Genomic DNA, 22,612 nt, shown 5'->3' on the forward strand with positions numbered 1-22,612 from the left:
CAAGAGTACCAACAGTATACCAGACAAGAGTCCAGGACGTCAACAGATCCGCTACGCCCAAACTTGTCACAAATGCATTAGTCGATGTCTGGAGTTTTTTTGAGAAAGCCACTGCAGCAATAATCATGGAATTCCCAATGAGTCCAGCGATGGCCACCAATCCTAGAAGGACTGCAAAAAGAATTTGTTCCCAGTATGGGACATTTAAGATGAACAGTGGCATTAGTGTGTCAGCTGCATTGGTAGTGGTATTATTCAAGGCCATATTGTTGCTACAATAAGTAGAATGTTTGTCCTTCAGTGTACAGATGAACAATTTGTAATAAACCTTGTTTGGATTTTGAAAGGTTCTCTCTTGACTGAAGAAATATATAGGTGGCTGTGATATATATTGCCTGAAAGCGCCACCTACTGCAGGAACAGATGTAATAAGTGCTAGAAATAACCCAAACAATTACTGGAAAACCTTTCAGAATAGTCACCGGAAAAAACCAAAGTATTCATATTTTTATTGCATAAAACCACAGTACAATACAATATAAATACAAGCGGAGCATAGTAATGCAATAATTACGCATACATTGTCCATGTTCCATGCATGGAACACAGTCATTATTAGATGGTGATCACTACAGAGGGATTCCCCTCGAATGTCACTATTCACACCTTTTTAGTGCTTATTTCCAAATTAGGTTAATTCCAAATTCACCGGAAAATAAACAGAATACACCCTATGTACACATAAACACATACATACATTGTCCATGCACGGAACATAATTATTATTAGATTGTGACAAATACAGAATCACCTTTATGGTGCTTATTTCTAATTGGTTAAAAAGTAGGACATCAACTGAACTTTTAGTGACTTGGTGGTAATGCTTGGATGCACAAATCACATTTTAGTGTAGGATTTTCATTGTTGTTACATTTCCTCATTGGCTGATATGTCATTAGGGTCATTAGTCATCCTATATTCATATTCAGCAATCAGTTTTAAGAATCTTGTTTGCGGATGTTCCTCGCTGAGAATTTATAGGTCATAAGCAAAATGCATTTTGCCATAAATGCCAAGATTTCGGTCATAACATGCTTTTTTTTTGGCTTTAAGCTATTGTATCTTGAGAGAATTATGTTACCCTTCATGTAAGATAGGAAAGTATACAATTGGAAACATTTTTTTAACACAGGAACCCATTTAAAATTGATGTAGGATACACCCTGAAGAAAATGTTTTCCAAAATGTAATAAACTTTCTGTGTATCACTCGACTCAAAAATTACACCCCCGGTATCACCACTGCTGTCAATCATAAAAATAGCAAAAACAATAGCAACAGATTTTGTTTCTTAATGTAGATATTCCAAATGCACATGCAGCATTCACATGCAGCATTCATGGATCAGCCATTTTCCCGGAATTATTCTTTTCGTTGATTTATGGTGCACTCTCTGTCTCAGATGGACGTCAAAATAAATAACTAATATGAAATATTCTTGGCAACCGACCGATCATTCTTTTCAAGCGCCATGGAATTGTGTGTTTATTCTCAAGCATCTGAGAGCTGCACAGTATTGGGGAATTTTTTTTTTTTTTTTTTTTAAATTTTAATTTAATTTATTTTCCAAAGTTTTCGGCGACTTTGGAGAACCACTGGACCTATTCTGAAGTGGTAGGATCATTAACAGTTAATTTGAAAAAAATTGGGAAAAAATTACAGTTTGTAATATCCTTAATATGCAAACCACTAACTGATGTTTACCTCTTCATCTAGCACATAATATAAATGCATGGAAAACCAATGCATGTATAATAATGTGATAGATGAAGAGGTAAACATTAGTTAGTGGTTTCCATATTAAGGATAACAAACTGTAATTTTTTTGTAATTTTTGTCCAATTTTTTTTTTCAAATTAACTGTGAATGATCCTAGCACTTCAGAATACGTCTAGTGGTTCTCCAAAGTCAAACACTTTGACAATTTTTTTTTTATATGGATTTTTTTTTCTGAATTTTTAACTTTGTATTGTGCATCATATCAGTGTCCTATCAGTTACATAGGCCTTGTTATAAAGCCAAAAAATCGCTTCAACGAATGATCGTTATGTACAAAAGTATAGGAAACTGCATTTTTAAAAGCACATTTTCTATGTGAAGGAAGCATATTTTTCAAACTTGTACAAACAGGTCCCAGAATGTTTGTTCACATTTTTTAAAGGTTGCAGTCATCAAATATGTGTTGAAAATGAAATTGTTGCCAGATATGGAGTATAAATCCCTCTTCAAATGCAAACCTTCAGAATAGGTCTAGAGGTTCTCTAAAGTCGCTTTGAAAAACTTTGAAAAAATTAAGAAAAATGGATCTTTTTTTTAAATTTTCACCTTTGTATTGTGCATCATATCAATGTCCTATCAGTCACATAGGCCTTGTTATAAAGCCAAAAAATCGCTTCAACGAATGATCGTTATGTACAAAAGTATAGGAAACTGCATTTCTAAAAGCACATTTTCTGTGTGAAGGAAGCATATTTTTCAAACTTATAAAAACAGGTCCCAGAATGTTTTTTCACATTTTTTTCAAAGGTTGTAGTCATCAAATATGTGACCCCTCGGCACAACTGAGCCCGGATGTCGCCAGTGCCACTATTGAGATATGCTCCATCGAACTTAACAATAAACAATAGGAAACAAAGGATTTATTGAGTGCTTTATTGATTTTTCACTACTTAAATGTCAAGTACTATAGACATGATATACATCATTTTAAAGCTAATTTCAAGCAGAATATTTTGGTTGAATATCTCAAATATGATGATTGGCGACTTCCGGGCTCAGTTGTGCCGAGGGGTCACATATGTGTTGATATTGTTGCTAGATATGGAGTATAAATCCCTCCTCAAAGTGTATAAAAGCCTAGGTCTTCATTTTCACCTTGCTCTTTATTGTTGTTTTTCTATAAAATGTGTCTTCTGTGAAGGGGCTTATAAGGGTTTTTAGAGTGTAGAAACCCTCTAGCTTTGGGGGGCTTCGCCCCCTCAACCCCCACCAGAGCTTTGCCCCTGGACCCCACCAGGGGCCCTTAAGCGGGCCCCTGGGCCCCCCGCCATCAGAGGCGATATTACGGGCGCTTCGCGCCCTGCGTTCGCCATGTACTCTGTTTTCTAGGTTTTCAATGTTGGCAGGTATAAAGGAGAAACTGAGGAACAAGAATGTACAATGTATAAGGTAAAAATCCTGTATCCTGAAAACTTTCCTGTGAGGGCGCTTTTTTTCAAAATGGCTGCCAAAATCCAATGAAAAACAATTATGCTCTTAAAATAGGCGCATAAAAGATAGAATTTGTTAGATTATGGATTTGTATTTATGAAAGTAATGTATAAATAAGTCAGTATATTAATAAGAATGTACCAGGAGGTCACAGTTGGGGACGCTTTTCAAAATGGCCGCCAAAATTTAAAAAAAAGCATTATGCGGTTACCATAGTCAATTATGAGGTATAATTGACCAGATTTTGGTTTAAGTATTGATGACAGTATAACGCTAAATTAAGATTTCAATAGGAAGGTACCAGGAGGTCACAGTTGAGGGCGCTTTTCAAAATGGCTGCCAAATCCAATGAAAAGCTATAGTACACCGTCACTTAAGAGGCATAATTGATCTGAATTTGGATAATATTTATCAAAGTACAGTATAATCAGCCACAAAGCCTCAGATAATGTTATTGAAAAAAAATATTTGAAACATTGAAATAGTTGTCTTTGATGTAATCGTTGTCTTCAATCATTGTCACCTCTAAGTAAGCGTTTTGAGGGTGCAAAAGAACGAGTCACCAAGTCAAAATGACCACTAAAATGGCCACAGGAATAATTTATTGTCCCTATATGTTCACGAAGGGCAACATATTAACTAAATATACTGCGCCAAGAAAGTATCCTTACCCGGGGGCACTCAACTTTGGAAGCGACTGTATGTGCCTGTCAATAGGCCCCTCTTTTGAAGTTGACTATACCCGATGACCCCTTTTTTTGAAAAAGTCATACCCGATGACCCCCGCTTTTTTAAAAGTCATACCGATGACCCCTTTTTTAGTTGCGGCTACCCAATGACCCCCTTTTTTGGTTGAGGCTACCCAATGACCCCCTTTTTTCTAGAAGAACATTTTCAAAATTTTGCCGAAACTTTCCAAAATTTTGCTCCATTTTTTTCAAAAATTTCTACCCGATGACCCATTTTTTGAAATCTTATAAGTTATACCCAATGACCCCCTTTTTTATTTTGTTTGTACCCAATGACCCCCTTTTTTAAAATAACGCTTTCTTACCGATAGGCCCCTACTTAGCGACACGGTAGGCACATACCGTCACTTCTAAAGTTGAGTGCCCCCGGATCCTTACACTCTGAAAAATAAGCACAATTTCAAAACTTAACCATTATTGGGGTAAATTTGTTTTTGTAATAGATGCACTATCTAATCCTGCACATTATGACACTACATTGAATCCAATGTGACCTCAAGAAGAAAAGTTACGAGCAATTGAATAGACGAAGGTCCAGTTTTAAAAGTGACAAATTGGCCTATACGATGTGCAAAAAGGATTCCAACAAGCGCAACAAAGAGACTACACAGTTTCTTCAATGAAGCTTTATTTAAAGCAATATTTATTTCAGTTTTTATTTGTCAGCTCTTTTGTTTCAGTTTTGTTTTGTTCCTTTTCTTTTAAATCAAAGGCACACACAAATTAGCCAATACCACTCTCAAACCAGATGTCTAGTCTGTGTTGTTTTGAACAGGCCAGTGTGTCACTTTTAAAACTGGATTTTCGTCTAATCAAATGCTTAACTTAGCTTCTTGAAGTTACAGCAGAGGCAACTGGCAGTGGCATTGCATCTGCCGTTGACCCGATGGCTTTAGTCAGGACATTTACACCTACCAGTCATGTATATATATGAGGATTTCGCTTTTCAAAAACATTTTTTGCCAGTAGGCCTATATGCAAGACAATTGATCATTGTTGCATTTTTCGTTGACATAAAGCATCAAGTATGTTGAGAGAAAAACAAGAGGTATTACAATAATGACATCCAAAGTTATCGCCAGGTAATCACAGTTGTTTTGTGATTTCAACAGTTTCTTTATCAACATCGAGAACAAAACAGTCTATTGGTGTCAAAGAAGGAAATGGTTTTAGCAGACTCAAAGTGCAGCTATCTTCTTTTCAGAGAATGCAACGTTTTCACAAAAGAAGATATATATGACCTATATGCCAATTTAATTTCAGATAGGCTAGATAATGAAGAATAATTTTCTTAATGTAGTGATATCGATGTGGGTGATCTCGAAGATAAACACACAATAAAAGAATTCAGTGAAACCAAGAAGAGTATGAAGTAAATATCCTGCCCTTTGTCAATACATAGGGACAATTCTCTGGTGGTCATTTTGGAGATTTGGTGATCATATTAGCCATCTTGACTCGCTATATAGCACTCTGTAGCTCGCTATATAGCACTCTGACACTTGCTTAGAGGTGACAATGATCAAAGACAATTATTGAATGATTCATCAAAGACAACTATTACATTCTCTTATCAAAGACAACTTTCTTTCTTAACACTTTTATCTGTGGCTTTGTGGCTGATATCATGCCGCTCTTTTTGGTGGCCATTTTGAAAGGCGACCTCAACTGTGACCCCCGGTATCTTCCTATTATTACATTGACTTAATTTTACTATACTGGGATCAATATTAATTCAAGATCTGGTCAATTATACCTCTTTTTAAGTGACTATTATTTAACGGTGTACTATGTTGGTCCGACATTTTGAAAAGTGCCCTCAGCTGTGACCTCATGGCACCTTCCTTTTAATATCTTGACGTAGATTTACATTACTGCTATCAATGCTTAACCAAAATCTGGTCAATCATAGAGTGGCGTAGCACCAGTTATCATATGGGAGGGGGCACGAACCAATATGGGTGGCAGTCCGTTTTTTGGCAACTTTCCTATGGGATTTTTAAAATTCAGATCGATTGGGGCCATGTAACCCCGTGCTCCCTATGATGTTACGCCACTGCAATCATACCTCATAAGTGACTATTTTAACCATATATAGGCTTTTCATTGGATTTTGGCGGCCATTTTGAAAAGCGTTCCCAACTGTGACCTGTTGGTACCATTCTATTAATACCTTGACTTAGTTATACATTACTTTCATCAATACAAATCCGAAATCTAGTCACTTTTATCTTTTATGCGACATTTTTAAACGTATAGTAGCTTTTCATTGGATTTTGGCAGCCATTTTGAATAAAGTGCTCTCACAGGAAGTTCTCAGGATACATGGTTTTTATTTTTACCTCTTAAATTCTTGTTGCTCATGAAAAACTGGTCCAGAAAAACTATGTGAGAATGTTTCCTTTCATGTGTGGTAACATTTTTAACCTGGTCTAACTCTTATTTTATGGAAAAATACCTATCTTTAGTTTATGGCAACACTGTTTGCCCATATTAAATAACCAAAACTTTTTTTTATTTATTTGGGTACAGTACTATCTACTCCAGCCACACTGAAAAATATAACATATAAAAATCACCACTTTGGGGGTTACAGCTCATTGAATATTGCTATATAAAGTCAAAAATTAAGAAAAACACCCCTATTTGAAACAATGGAATGTCCCAAGTAGGACAGACTGTTTGTTAAAACAACTGTATTTTTAGAAAGCTTAGATGTTGCCAATTATGTTGTAGAAGTCACAAGGTTTACCTCTATTTTTCCTTTATATGGCGAATCCTGAAACTTGTTATTTTTTTAGCATTGTAAAAGTGCCGAAATAGTCTAAAACCTGTCATTTTGATGTTTGGCCGTTGCTATGGTAACGAAGGTGCAGTGATGAAATAATTTTGATTTTTGTAGACTTTGACCAAAGCTGCATCCTGATATAAAGTAAGAAGAAATTCCATTTTTTGAAGTCTGCCAACTATTTTTGATTTTCTTTGACTGGTACGCAATACTCTTAATTATCAAAAATTGTAAAAAATTAAAAAGTTGATTTAAATTAGTGATATTTTAAAACAAATTAATTGATTTAAATCATGCCAACCCTGAGATCACCTGATATAGGAAGTATGTTTAACTTTGCTATGATACTTCATTGAGCTATCTTGAGTCAGGTTTTTAGTTCCTCTTAGAAAGTATGTATTTCAGGATTGGTGATAGTTGTGGGATATCAGCATAAGAACACCGCATCATATGTCTCAGTACAACTTTGAAATCTGGATGCTTGCTGGCATATATGATGAAGTTAATAACACTGTTAACAAAGGGAATACCTTTAACATAAAATAAAATATGTTCAATATTAATGGTGTTCTGCAGTGCAAGTATGATAAGGTATGGAGCAAAACAAGCAACAAATCCAATGATAACCACAAATAGGTTTTTGGTGATCGCTATCTCTTGTTTGGATATTCGTTTCTTTCTTCGGGCTGCTATGGCACTGTTGGGATCATGGCCCTCTTCGGTGATTGCAAGCTCTGATGTGGAGTTTTGCATGCTGGGACTCTGTGAATAATCAAATGCTTTTTCTGTTCTCGAAAGTGTTTCTTGACATACACATAGATCCAGATGTAACTTCCAACTATTGCTAGGAATGGAATTGCACAAAATACATTTTGAAAAAGGTTGAAAATACTGGTATCTTCATAACCAGCACAAGCAAAGTTAGGTTTATAATACCCATAAGTAACAATTCCAGTTGCATGACAGATAAAAAAGCTAGCTGCTGGGATGACCCATGTCTTTGGATTTTGAAAGCTCCTCTCCCGACTGAAGTTATGTATAGGTGGCTGTGATATATATTGCCTGAAAGCTCCACCTACTCCAGAAACAAACTTAAAAAGTGCTAAAAATAACCCAAACAATTAGTACCAGGATACATACAAACATGAAATATTTATTCCGTAATGAACAAATACATATACATTCATATTTGATTGTGTCGAAAACGGAGGGTTTTCCCCTTGCATGCCCCGATTCTCAACTTTTTGAAGCTTATTTCTAATTGGCTAGATAGTATGACATCAGCTAAACATTCAGTGACTTGGTGGTAACGCTTGGATGAACAAACCACACATTAAGTGTTGGACTTGCATTCCCTCAACTATTTACCTTACTGTTACAGAGCTATTCTTTGTCCGATTGCATCAAGTTTGGAGTCATATTAAAGCCAGATTATTCTACTTTCCAAATATTTTACAATGTACAATCTCTATAAAAAGTTTGTGGAGACAGGAATCTATTTTGAATTTTAAATGGTATCATTGTCATATTTTGGGCTATATATTGTCAAATTTTGCGTTACATGTACATACTTATCTTATCTGAAATGAAAGCTTATAAAAAATGGTGGTTTCATAATGTCATGCCGCTTGCTGCTGAGCAGCATGATGCACACGCATTACAGACAAACGGACACAATCAAGGCTTGTCATCGACTGATATGTCATGCCGCTTGCTGCAGTGGCATGAAAGTTTGGCTTTAAACTGTTGTATTTTGAGAGAATTATGTAACCTATGTAAGATAAGAAAGTATACATTTGGAAACATGTTTTTACTGCAGGAATCCATTTAAAATTGATGTAGGATACAACCTGTGGAAAATGTTTTCTAACATGTAATAAACTCTCTGTGTATGACTTTACTTAAATATTACACACCTTGTATCACCACACATAAATATATAATTCAAGACTGAATTAAAAAGAAAAGCTTGCTTCTGACATCAGGGCAAAGGCGTGACGTGATTGGTTGCTGACCTGCGCAGTACAGCAGTTTTGGTCTGGTTTACAGGACGTCATACGCAAACTAGTCGTTTTAATTCGGTCTTTCATTATAGCAAAGGAATTGGCAACAGATTTTGTTTCTTCATGTAGCTATTCCAAAACTACAACTTTTTCGCTCACATGCAGCATTCATGGATCTCCCATTTTCCCCGAAATTATTCTTTTCGTCAATTAATGGTGCGCTCTCTGTCTCAGATGGGCAGCAAAATAAATAACTATGAATAAGATATTCTTGGCAACCGACCAATCATTCTTTTCAAGTGCCATGGAATTGTTGTGCATTTATTCTTAAGCATCTGAGAGCTACACAGTATTGGAAGGAAGGAGGGAAGGAATTTTTCACATCCTAAGGGGAATGTATTGGAATGGGCTTTAAATTACAAATTTTTGCTGTAAAAATCTAGTATCAAGAAGATATTGTTCTAAATAATGTGACTTATTAAATTAGGGATTCAATCATGTTTCATCGTTGTTCATCACCGATTAACAATGATGCGTCAGTGTTGTCTGCATGATTTATTTTCACGAGGGCAGCTTTAGCTGCCCGAACTAAGTAAACCACGCAGACGCACAGGATGAGATTTGTTAATCGATGATGAACAATGGTGAAACATAATTAAATCCTTTCAACAACGAAAACAAGCTAAAGATCGTCTTATTCACATGATTCTTTCATTCGGAATGTCTGAATCTAGATTTACAATGTAATATTTACAGTATTTTGAAGCCAGAATAATGACAGTCAGTTTTACCCAAACAAAGAATTACAATATCACCTGAAATAGGAGGTGTTTTAACTTTCCTAGGATACTTCGGTAATTAATATGGAGTCAAGTTTTTAGTTCCTCCTGGAAAGTAGGTATTTCAGGATTGGTGAGGGTTGTGGGATATCAGCATAAGAACACCTCATCATAGCTCTCAGTACAATTTTGAAATCTGGATGCTTGCTGGCATATATGATGAAGTTAATAACACTGTTAACAAAGGGAATACCCTTAACATAAAATAAAACATGCTCAGTATTCATGGTTTGCCGTAGTGCACGTGTGATAAGGTATGGAACAAAACAAGCAAAAAATCCAAGGACAACTACAAAGAGGTTTTTGATGATCGCTATCTCTTGTTTGGATATTTGTTTCTTTCTTCGAACTGCTATGGCGCTGTTGGGATCATGGCCGTCTATGGTGATTGCATGCTCTGGTGTGGAGTTTTGCATGTCATACATGTAACTCTTTGAGTAATTAGTTTTAGAGCGGACAGAAGACTGGGACAAATGCTTTTTCTGTTCCTGAAAGTGTTTCTTGATGTACACATAGATCCAAATGTAACTTCCAACAATTGCTAGAAGTGGAAATGCACAAAATACATTTAGAAATAGGGAGAAATCCTGTTTATCTACATAATCGGCACAATTTAAAGTAGATTTATTGTACCCATAAGCAACAATACCAGCAGCTAGACAGATAAGAAGAGAAGCTGCAGGGATGACCCATGTCATCGCCACAAGAATAACAACTATCCATGGTGTAAATATCTTCTTATACCAAATTGGTTTTGAGATGTGGATGAGTCGATTTATAGCAATGATACCCAATGTCCATATGCTGGTTCCTAGGCAGGCATATACCATAAAGGCTGTAAGCTGACAAATCCAATAGGCCCCTGGTATTGGCCATTCACTCTTGCCAAGAGTACCAACAGTATACCAGACAAGAGTCCAGGATGTCAACAGATCTGCTACGCCCAAACTTGTCACAAATGCATTAGTCGATGTCTGGAGTTTTTTTGAGAAAGCCACTGCAGCAATTATCATGGAGTTCCCAATAAGTCCAGCGATAGCCACCAATCCTAGAATTACTGCAAGAAGAATTTGTTCCCAGTATGGGACATTCAAGATGTAAACTGGCATTAGTGTGTCAGCTGCATTGGTGGTATTGTTTAAGGCCATATTGTTAGGTAGAACTTTCTCCCTTCAATCCACAGATACAATTTGGAAAGTCAATAAATCTTGTTCTTCGGGTTTTGAAAGCTTCTCTCCTGACTGAAGAAATATATAGATGGCTGTGATATATATTGCCTGAAAGCGCCACCTACTGCAGGAACAGATGTAATAAGTGCTAGAAATAACCCAAACAATTACTGGAAAACCTTTCAGAATAGTCACCGGAAAAAAACCAAAGTATTCATATTTTTATTGCATAAAACCACAGTACAATACAATATAAATACAAGCGGAGCATAGTAATGCAATAATTATGCATACATTGTCCATGTTCCATGCATGGAACACAGTCATTATTAGATGATGATGAATACAGAGGGATTCCCCTCAAATGTCACTATTCTCACCTTTTTAGTGCTTGTTTCCAAATTAGGTTAATTCCAAATTCACCGGAAAATAAACAGGATACACCCTATGTACACATAAACACATACATACATTGTCCATGCACGGAACATAATTATTATTAGATTGTGACAAATACAGAATCACCTTTATGGTGCTTCTAATTGGTTAAAAAGTAGGACATCAACTGAACTTTTAGTGACTTGGTGGTAATGCTTGGATGCACAAATCACATTTTAGTGTAGGATTTTCATTGTTGTTACATTTCCTCATTGGCTGATATGTCATTAGGGTCATTAGTCATCCTATATTCATATTCAGCATCTTGTTTGCAGATGTACTCGCTGAGAATTTATAGGTCATAAGCAAAATGCATTTTGCCGTAAATGCCACGATTTCAGTCACAACTAGGCCTGGCATTTTAGGCTAATTTTGTACCCGGGTACCCGCCGCATTTTTCGGGAGGGTAACCGGGTACCCGAAATTAAAAAAAAAAAACAAAATTCAATGCATTTTGAAATCATTAATAGACTATGACATGAATACAAATTATCAATTTTCATATTAAAAATACAAAACATCTTGAAATTTTTTTTTTTTTTTTTTTTTAGGTCAACCATGAATGATCCTAGCATTTAGGTCTAGGTCCAGGGACACTACAAAACCGAAAAAATAAAAAACTTTAAAAAAAATCTTTTTTTTTTTTTTTTTTGAATTTCGGTACCCGGGAGGGTATTTCCTACCGGTAATGTAATCTCGGCGGGTACCCGTTTACCTGACCGAAAATGCCAGCCTTAGTCACAACATGCTTTTTTTTGGCTTCTATTGTATCTTGAGAGAATTATGTAACCCTACATGTAAGATAGGAAAGTATACAATTGGAAACATTTATTTAACACAGGAACCCATTTAAAATTGATGTAGGATACACCCTGAAGAAAATGTTTTCCAAAACGTAATAAACTCTCTGTGTATGACTCGACTCAAAAATTACACACCCGGTATCACCACTTCTATCAATCATAAAAATAGCAAAAAAATTAGCAACAGATTTTGTTTCTTTTATGTAGATATTCCAAATGCACATGCAGCATTCATGGATCAGCCATTTTCCCGGAATTATTCTTTTCGTCGATTTATGGTGCACTCTCTGTCTCAGATGGGCGTCAAAATAAATAACTAATATGAAATATTCTTGGCAACCGACTGATCATTCTTTTCAAGCGCCATGGAATTGTTGTGTGTTTATTCTCAAGCATCTGAGAGCTGCACAGTATTGGAAGGAAGGAGGGAATCCATCAAAAAATTAATTTTCAACATCCTAAGGGAATGTATTGGAATGGGCTTTGAATTACAAATTGTGTCAATCCTGCTGTTTTTGCCAAATATTTCATTTCAAAAATATCTAATAACTTAGGCAATTCATAAACAATTTTACTTTTTTTTTACACCTTCTCTGGGATCACTGAATGGGCCTTTCATAGGCAAGGCTTGTTGTTTGAGAACAACTTTTTTTGTTTACTATAATCAAATGTCATGTTTCTTTTCATAGGTGAGTATAGATGTAGTATGACCTTTACACTTACAGTCTTTTGAAGCCAGAATAATGACAGTCAGTTTTACCCAAACAAAGAATTACAATTTCACATGGAATAGGAGGTGTTTTAACTTTCCTAGGATACTTCAGTAATTAATATAGAGTCAAGTTTTTAGTTCCTTCTAGAAAGTAGGTATTTCAGGATTGGTGATGGTTGTGGGATATCAGCATAAGAACACCTCATCATAGCTCTCAGTACAACTTTGAAATCTGGATGTTTCATTGCATATATTATGACATTGATAACACTGTTAATGTAGGGAACACCCTTAACATAAAATAAAACATGTTCAATATTGATGGTGTTCCGCAGTGACTGCAAGATAAGGTATGGAACAAAACAAGCAAAAAATCCAACAATAACCACAAAGAGATTTTTGGTGATCGCTATCTCTTGTTTGGATATTCGTTTCTTTCTTCGTACTGCTACAGCGCTGTTTGGATCATGGCTCTCTTCGGTGATTGTAAGCTCTGATGTGGAGTTTCGCATGTCATAGCGCTGTGAATAGTCAGTCGAAGTGCAGGCAGAAAACTGGGACAAACGTTGTTTCTGTTTCCGAAAGTGTTTCTTGACATACACATAGATCCAGATGTAACTTGCAACCATTACTACAAGTGGTATTGCACAAAATACATTTAGAACAAGGGAGAACTCATCTGTGGCTTCATGACCAGCACAAACTAAGGAATGCTTATCGTACCCATATGTAACAATTCCAATCGCAAGACAGGTAAGAAGAATAGCTGCCGGACTGATCCATGTCATTGCCACAAGAATAACAACTATCCAGGGTGTAAATATCTTGTTGTACCAAATGGGTTTTGAGATGTGGATGAGTCGATTTATACCAATAATACCCAATGTCCATATGCTGGTTCCTAGGCAGGCATATACCATAAAGGCTGTAAGCTGACAAATCCAATAGGCCCCTGGTATTGGCCATTCACTCTTCCCAAGAGTGCCAACAGTATACCAGACAAGAGTCCAGGATGTCAACAGATCCGCTACGCCCAAACTTGTCACAAATGCATTAGTCGATGTCTGGAGTTTTTTTGAGAAAGCCACTGCAGCAATTATCATGGAGTTCCCAATAAGTCCAGTTATAGCCACCAATCCTAGAAGGACTGCAAAAAGAATTTGTTCCCAGTATGGGACATTCAAGATGTAAACTGGCATTAGTGTATCGTCTGCATTGGTAGTGGTATTATTCAAGGCCATATTGTTGCTATATAGGTAGAACTTTCACCCTTCAATCCACAGATTCAATTTGGAAAGTCAATAAATCTTGTTCTTTGGGTTTTGAAAGCTTCTTTCATCAAGACTGAAGTAATGTGCTGGTGGCTTGGTTATATATTGCCTGAAAGCTCCACATATCCATGTTCCTATTCTCACATTTATTTGGTATTTATTTATTTTCTAATTACTTGGCTCAGGCACATTTGACCCTGCACTTGGACACACAAAGAAGAAGAATTACTTAAAAAGTATGACGTCAACTAAACTTTCAGTGACGTGGTTGTAATGCTTGGGTGCACAAATCACAATACTTAGAATTTTCTTCTATTTATATATATGCCAATCAGTTCCACCACAGAAAAAGGATGCTTTTGTTTTCATGACATTTTGCCGTTTGAATGCTGTTAAATGACCTGTGACAATGAGTGTATTTTCCATTATAGATAGCAGTATCCCTAATTCTATTGCACACTATAAATATATTGTAAAAACTGTATTCTGGTATCTCATACTTCATTTCACTTAACATAAAAATTATGTAGTCACTTCAGGCTGTACAATAATTTGCTGTCCAAATTTCAAAATGGCCCACCAAAAAATACACCCATTTGAATACCAAAAACCTTTGCCCCCCCCCCCGCCTACTAAAAATTGCTCTCCCCGCCATATTTTGCATATATGCTTAATTTGGGAAACCCAATTTACAAATCTTAATGGTCTAGATTAATGTAGCGAGCATAAGATTTTGTTTATTAAAAACATTTCTGTACTGATTTCATCAGGCTTTTCAGATAGTTATATTTAAAAGGTACCCCATGAATATGTGACAAATATCTGTTCCTCCTTTTCCTGCGATCTGCCAAAAATTGCTTGTTCTCCCAGTTTTGCCATTCCAAAAATTGCGTACCACCCACAACTAAACAGTGATTTAAGTGTTGCTGACCACCACTCAAATTCCCAAAACATGTGGACATCACTCAAGTAATAAACGTTCAATGCTCAAAACAGGTCTTTAGCAATAAATTATTTCAAAATGTTCTGGTAAAATCTGGTAAAATCATTGGTACAGCTCTGTATTGTCAAAATTTCAATAGTTAAATGTAATGGGAATTGAGCTCTACTTTAATTCCCTTAGTTTTTTTAATTTCCTGGTCGGGACGGATCCGGGCATCAAGCTGAAACGGATTGGGGTTCTTTCTTCTGGTCCGGATCAGCAAAATATAATCAATATGTATTTGTATAATATTAAATAATCTGTATGTGAGAACTGAACGAGAATACTGTGATTGTTAAGTAAAAAACACTATACACACATACACAGTACATTGACGGCGCACTGTACATCATTCTTAGTTTTCAATGAACATTGATTGGATCGGATCTGGAAAGTTTAGAACAGATCGGGATGAGGTTAGTAGAAGTTCGGATCGGTCGGTCCGGTGTGCGAAAAAAATCAGGGGATGCCAGGATCGGGGTGGAGTATCTTGCCCCACAGAGCACTAATTGGCATCATGTAATAGCAACTGTTTATACGGGCACTGTGATCTGCATGCGGGAAATAGTCGCATGACCATGAGTAGTGAGCGTGTTACTTGTAAGTGGGCAATCAATATCATTTATTATGTGCATGTATCGCGGTGTCGTCTGCACTCACATTTACCTGCATCTCTACATTGATGTGGATCTCACCGCCTCTGTAGAGTAATCCAGTGTATACCAATACCTATGAAGCTACAGGGTGATTTAAAATGAACTGTACCCAACTTAACCCATTTTTTATATATTTTCGCGGAGATTATACATATCAAAAAACTATCATAGAAAGCAGTGATAAGTGTTCTGTAGTAGAAAATTTGAATTTTGATAAGAAGTGGTTTTAGTCAGAAGATATCGCATTTTCAATTTATCATCGCATTTTTAGACCAACACATGGAACTAAGTTTATACGTGTTCTCTACCGCAGTAACAACATTGGTGTGTTTTATAAAAATGTACTTTTCTTCAAAACCATTTGAGGTAAAGACATGATTTTTTCACCAATAATAGGAAACATACTATCCTGTTACAGCTTACAAACACAAATTATTTAAATGTCGGTAAGTATTTAATTTTAATTTTTGAATTTGGGTACAGTTCATTTTAAATCACCCTGTACATTCAATAATCTCCCGAGGAAGCTTGATGCCTGGCAACCTGCTCCATGAGGAATAACTTTTTTTTTGTTTTCAATAATATTGATCAAATGTCATAAAGTTCCTTTTCATAGGTTAATCTAGATTTACAATGTAATATTTAAGGTCCGTTCATATTACGCTGCAATATATTGATTTCTTAATGTTGCCACTCAACGCAACATCGCATTTGCAAGTGCGATACCGCAATACAGTATTTAATACAGTATTTTGCAGTAGAATGCAGTGCGGCAACGCAAAGCAATTGCAGCTTAGTATGACCTTTACACTTATAGTATTTTGAAGCCAGAATAATGACAGTCAGTTTTACCCCAAACAAAGAATTATAATATCACATGATATAGAAAATGTTTTAACTTTCCTACATGTAGGATACTTCATTAAGTAATCTAGAGTCTGGTTTTTAGTTCCTTCTTGAAAGTAGGTATTTCAGGATTGGTGATGGTTGGGGGATATCAGCATAAGAACACCTCATCATAGCTCTCAGTACAACTTTGAAATCTGGATGTTTCATTGCATATATTATGACATTAATAACACTGTTAATGTAGGGAACACCCTTAACATAAAATAAAACATGTTCAATATTAATAGAGCTTCGCAGTGACTGGAAGATAAGGTATGGAACAAAACAAGCAAAAAATCCAACAATAACCACAAAGAGATTTTTGGTGATCGCTATCTCTTGTTTGGATATTCGTTTCTTTCTTCGATCCGATATGGCGCTGTTTGAATCATGGCTCTCTTCTGTGATTGCAAGCTTTGATGTGGACTTTCGCATGTCATAAGTCTGTGAATAATCAGTCGAAGAGTGGGCAGAAAACTGGGACAAATGTTGTTTCTGTTTCCGAAAGTGTTTCTTGACACACACATAGATCCAGATGTAACTTCCAACTATTGCTAGGAGTGGAAATGCACAAAATACATTTAGAAAAAGGGAGAACGCATCTGTATCTTCATAACCATTACAAACTAAGTAATGCTTATCATACCCAAATTCCACAATTCCAATCGCAAAACAGATAAGAAGACTGGCTGCCGGAATGACCCATGTCATTGCCACAAGAATAACAACTATCCAGGGTGTAAATATCTTCTTGTACCAAATGGGGTTTGCGATGTGGATCAGTCGATTTATAGCAATGATACCCAATGTCCATATGCTGGTTCCTAGGCAAGCATATACCATAAAGGCTGTAAGCTGACAAATCCAGTAGGCCCCTGGTATTGGCCATTCACTCTTCCCAAGAGTACCAACAGTATACCAGACAAGAGTCCAGGATGTCAACAGATCCGCTACGCCCAAACTTGTCACAAATGCATTAGTTGATGTCTGGAGTTTTTTTGAGAAAGCCACTGCAGCAATTATCATAGAGTTTCCAATAAGTCCAGTTATAGCCACCAATCCTAGAAGGACTGCAAGAAGAATTTGTTCCCAGTACGGGACATTCAAGATGTAAACTGGCATTAGTGTGTCAGCTGCATTGGTAGTGGTATTATTCAAGGCCATATTGTCACTATAATAGGTAGAACTTTTGTCCTTCAAGCCACAGACGCAATTTGGAAAGTCAATAAATCTTGTTCTTTGGGTTTTGAAAGCTTCTTTCCAAACTGAAATTCAAAACTGAAGTATATGTGCTGGTTGCTGTGATATATATTGCCCGAAAGCTCCACATAATCCGTGTTCCTATTCTCACCTTTTTGGTATTTAGTTATTGGTAAGCAGTACTTACTTCTAATTTCTTAGAGAGTATGACGTCAACTTAACTTTCAGTGACTTTCGCTGGTAATGCTTGGATGCCATTTGAATGCTGTTCAATGACCTGTGACAATGGGTGTATGTTTTATTATCATTAGCAATAGTTCAAATTCTATCCTGGTATATCATGCTTCATTTCACTTTAGGCATGTAGTCACTTTAGGCTGTGCAATAATTTTCTGTCCAAATTTCAAAACGACCTACCAAAAAATGCCCCCCTCTCGGAATGTCAAACAAAAATTTGCCCCTCCCCCAGCCTGGACCTGCCAAAAATTGCTTTCCTCCACCCCTTGGCCTGCCAAAAAATCTGCCCCCTTGCATAATTATACCTAATTTTTTGAAACTTAAAAGGTCTAGATTATAATGTGTGCGTAGCGAGCAGGAAAGTTTGCATATTAAACGTTTCTATACTGTTTTCATAAGCCTTTTAGATAGCCAAAATTTGCTTGCCCCCCCCCCCCCTCCCCAGTTTTGCTTGACGCATTTCATGTAACTATCGGCCCCCATTATCGGGTGATGTAGAGACTTTGACTGTTTAGAGTTTGTATCTGTATCTGTTTAGTCCATGATACTTTGATTTAAGTAAAAATAATCTGAAGTCATTGTTCTTGGCACACAAAATAAAAACCAGTATAGTTTGGCACATCTACAGTGGATAATTTGATAATAAACTGCAGGTCAAAGGTGAACTACATGTCCTAATTTTGCATAGAAAAGAGAAATGAACATTCATTTCCCATGGATATATGTTATGGTCAATTTTGACAACTACATGTATCAGATTACATTTCAAAAGCTTAGGTGTTTTGATAGAATTTGGCATGCTGAGAATATAATCTATAGCAAATAAGATAGTTTTAAGGGGTTTATGTTCTGCATAGATTGTGTATGCTTGATCCATAATATAACCCGAATTTGGATGAATTGCAGGGTACATGTATCTTGTAAATCATTAAATTTAACTGCATTTGGATTGATTCTGCTTTCTATACAGGGCTTGGCATTGTCCAGTCAACTACTGATAGAGAAATCCTTGCTGGGCTGGAAGGAAGTGGAGTATGAAGTAGTAAGAGATGCAGCAGATAACTGTATTACAGTGTGCAATATGGAGAACTTTGATCCCTTGGGAGTACATACAGGTATGGATGCAATGTTACTGTCATACTGTAAGGTGGATCTTACACAAATGGGCAAAGGTCATGTTGCCAAATTATAGCAGGTTATACTTTAGTTGTTACAGATCATTTAGTTATAGGTTAATACATGCGTATCACTTGTTGGGAGTGAAATTGTACAACATAATGCACGCGTACTGAGATGTTGATGCGTCTAATGCACGAGATCCGTACAATTTCTCGAGCAACAAGTGATACGCATTTATTAACCTATTTCATACACAAGAAAAAAAATCCAGTGATTTTTGCATTTTTGTAACAAAATTGTCACTAAAAATTTGGAAAATGCAGGCAAATATAAATGCAACAACCCGCAAGTAAAATGAACGCGTCCAAATGCACTGCGCGTACTATGCGGAGTGAGCACCCGTGCAATTGTGCAACATTTATGCACGTCTAGTAATTTACTAACGGAGGCTCCGATTGGTTCTCACTATCTAGGAGTGTATGAAAGACAGATGGAACATGACTTTGGATGGGGTGCATGAGATACCAAAGGTTAATGGATGGGGTCATGTGTCACCTTATTCTGGTCAGACTTGAGAGCCCAGAAGTGAAATGAATGTTAATATCATGGCCAAAGGGAAAGTACAATAAACTAAAAGATCTTCATGAAAGTGGAAAATTTAGCTTCAAGATGATGTTGTTCATTTTGCTTTTTCCACATGAGAGGTCTTTTGAATCAAATATGATTGATATGCTAAGAAAGTGCATATTTCACATAGTACGTATTTGACTGACATGGTTCAGAATTAGTGTCACCATTCATTTCAAAGTTGTCTATAGTCCATTTGGCTTTCTTGAGACGTAACATCCTTGTGTGATACAGGCGGGATCAAAAGCGGTGTATCTGTAGGATGCAATCACTTTGCACTGCATCACACGCTGCAGCTGCACTGCCTTTGATGATGTGTGTATCACACACATACATGTAGGCCAAATGGCCTATAGTGCTTTATATAGCGACAATTAATATCAATCTAATTTCCTTTCCTTTTGTCACAGGTGATTCTATTGTAGTAGCACCTAGCCAGACTTTGTCTAATGAGGAATACCACATGCTTCGTGAGACTGCCATCAAGGTAGTACGCCACCTGGGTATCATTGGGGAGTGTAACATCCAATATGCTCTGCATCCTAAGAGTCTGGAGTATTGTATCATTGAAGTCAATGCCAGATTGTCTCGTAGCTCAGCTCTTGCATCAAAGGCTACAGGGTGAGTCCGGCTGATGATATTTTTGTTGCTGCTAATCCCATGTAGGTGTTTGTCTTGTAAAACAAACATTTTCTTGTCCTGCTACAATTGAGAAAGTCAGGCCAAGTTTTTGAGTCGCTTATATATCATTGATCCAGCAAATAGATTGCTAGAATTTTAGAAAATAACCAATCCTCTGGTTCAAAATAATTATGTGAGTTGTATATTTGATGATTGGCATGTTTAAAGTGCCTGTTCAATTTGTTCAAAGTGCTTTGCATTTATTCCACTGCCAATATAATATATCTCACCAGAGCTGTCAACAACAATTACTACCCCTAACAGCTCCCCATCAATACACCTTGGTGGAATGAAGCAAATGGGATTAAGTGCCTTGCCCAAGGTCGCGATATGATTTGAACCCACAACCTTGAGATCATGATTCTGATCACGTAACTGCTTGGTCATTGTATCATATTAAATGTTTGATTCTTTATGAATTCTAACCCAAATATTAATACTATCATTACCAGATACCCATTGGCTTTCATAGCAGCCAAGCTAGGCCTTGGTATCTTGCTACCAGACATAAGGAATGCTACTACTAAGTCTACAACAGCGTGCTTTGAGCCCAGTCTGGATTATATCGTCACCAAGATACCACGCTGGGATCTGGACCGTTTCCATGGAACGTCAAAAGAAATTGGCAGTGCTATGAAAAGTGTTGGCGAGGTAAGGAAACACATTATTAATGCTTAGGCCTAAAAAAAAATTGTTTGATTGGCGTTGCATAAAAAAAAATCAGGGTAGGTCGGTCGGCAATTTTTTTTTAATAATTTTTTTTAACACACATTTTAAGCTGTAAATTGCATAAATTGGAACTTTTTTTTTTTTTAATTCTTAAATTTCATTTTTTTTACATTTAAAAAAAAAAAAAAGTCTAGGGTCGGGCCTATTTTTAGGGTCGGTCGGGTTACACCAATCAAACAATTTTTTTAGGCCTTAGCTGTCAATATGTTTTTATGAGCTCAAGGAGTTTAAATATTAAAGGGGGGGTCTCCGGCAATCAGGCCGCAACAAATTTTATTTTTTAGCTTGCCCGATCGGGCAGGCAATATTCAAAAATTGGTTGCCCGAAATTAACCCATATTCCCAGCAACAATTGTCAACAAAGTTACATACCGTACTCATCATGCAGTGCAGTGCATAGTACCGTAAGTGTGCAGAATTTGGCAGTTTCATTCTTACGGAATCCGATATTTTTCTCAGTTAAGTTGATAAATAAATGAGTATTCATGAAATGCACTATAAAAATAAACATTTTATTCACTTATTTCACTAACTGTTTGTTTCTAATGTGTATTTTATGTGAAATTTTGTCAGTAAAGTCACAGCAATTTACGTATTTCGCCAACCACTAATACATCTCAATCTCACTCATATGCAAATACATGGCCAGCTGACATCATTGACGTCATGATATTTGCATGAAACAGGTTCTATAATTGGCCAAACTTCTAATACGTCACGTAATGCCATGATGTTCATTAGCATATATACATGTATATGTCTGCAAGTCTGGTGTGGGATACGAGTGCCTAGCGAAATTTGAGTTCCGTTTCAAGAAGTTTTCTACTTTGTTTTGACTGTTTTTTTACTTCTGTGAACACGCCAAGTTGGACAGAAATATTCTATTTTAAATCATCAAGCTTTATTTGGTTTAAATTCAGACTTGCCCGATCGGGCACAGCTCTTCAGAGTTTTAATTGCCCGACAAAAAATGTGATTGCCCCGGGCTATCGGACAGGCGATTTGTCGCGGCCTGCCGGCAATCATAACATTATACCTTATATGTTAGAAAAATAATTATCAAGCACGAATCATATTTTTTTATTTAAAATAAACTCATATTGACCATAAAAACTAATAAAAACAGTCGGCTCTCAACACGCGATATTCAAAATTCCAGCACTGGAATAGTTTAAGTGCAATGACGTAATAATTGTTTGCTCAATTGTCGTCAGCCTTCATTGTATTATTGGGACATCATTGCACTCGACAATTTTGGTGCCCGGGAAGTTTGAATATCGCGTGTTGAGAATCGGATGTTTTTATTCGTTTTTATGGTCACTATGAGTTTGTTTTAATTAAAACTATTTGATTCGTGCTTGATAATTATTTTTCTTTCATATAAGGCATAATGTTGTGATTGCCGGAGACTCCATTTAAGTATTTTACAAACACCTCAAAATTTATTTTTC

The 22,612-nt window shown here is 36.5% G+C and overlaps 1 protein-coding gene across 6 annotated transcripts in view; it reads left to right on the forward strand.

Moving 5' to 3' along the window:
* The window catches only part of LOC140153299 (carbamoyl-phosphate synthase [ammonia], mitochondrial-like), a 90,214-nt gene that overhangs the window by 48,748 nt on the left and 18,854 nt on the right, over positions 1 to 22,612 (forward strand). For all 6 annotated transcript variants that reach the window (XM_072176013.1, XM_072176018.1, XM_072176019.1 and 3 more), the window contains 3 exons: positions 18,976 to 19,120; positions 20,162 to 20,372; positions 20,885 to 21,083. In XM_072176013.1, the coding sequence (XP_072032114.1) occupies positions 18,976 to 19,120; positions 20,162 to 20,372; positions 20,885 to 21,083 (555 nt within the window). The remainder of the gene's footprint in view (positions 1 to 18,975; positions 19,121 to 20,161; positions 20,373 to 20,884; positions 21,084 to 22,612) is intronic.

Source organism: Amphiura filiformis, chromosome 5 (assembly GCF_039555335.1).
Source record: "Amphiura filiformis chromosome 5, Afil_fr2py, whole genome shotgun sequence".
Lineage (NCBI taxonomy): Eukaryota > Metazoa > Echinodermata > Ophiuroidea > Amphilepidida > Amphiuridae > Amphiura > Amphiura filiformis.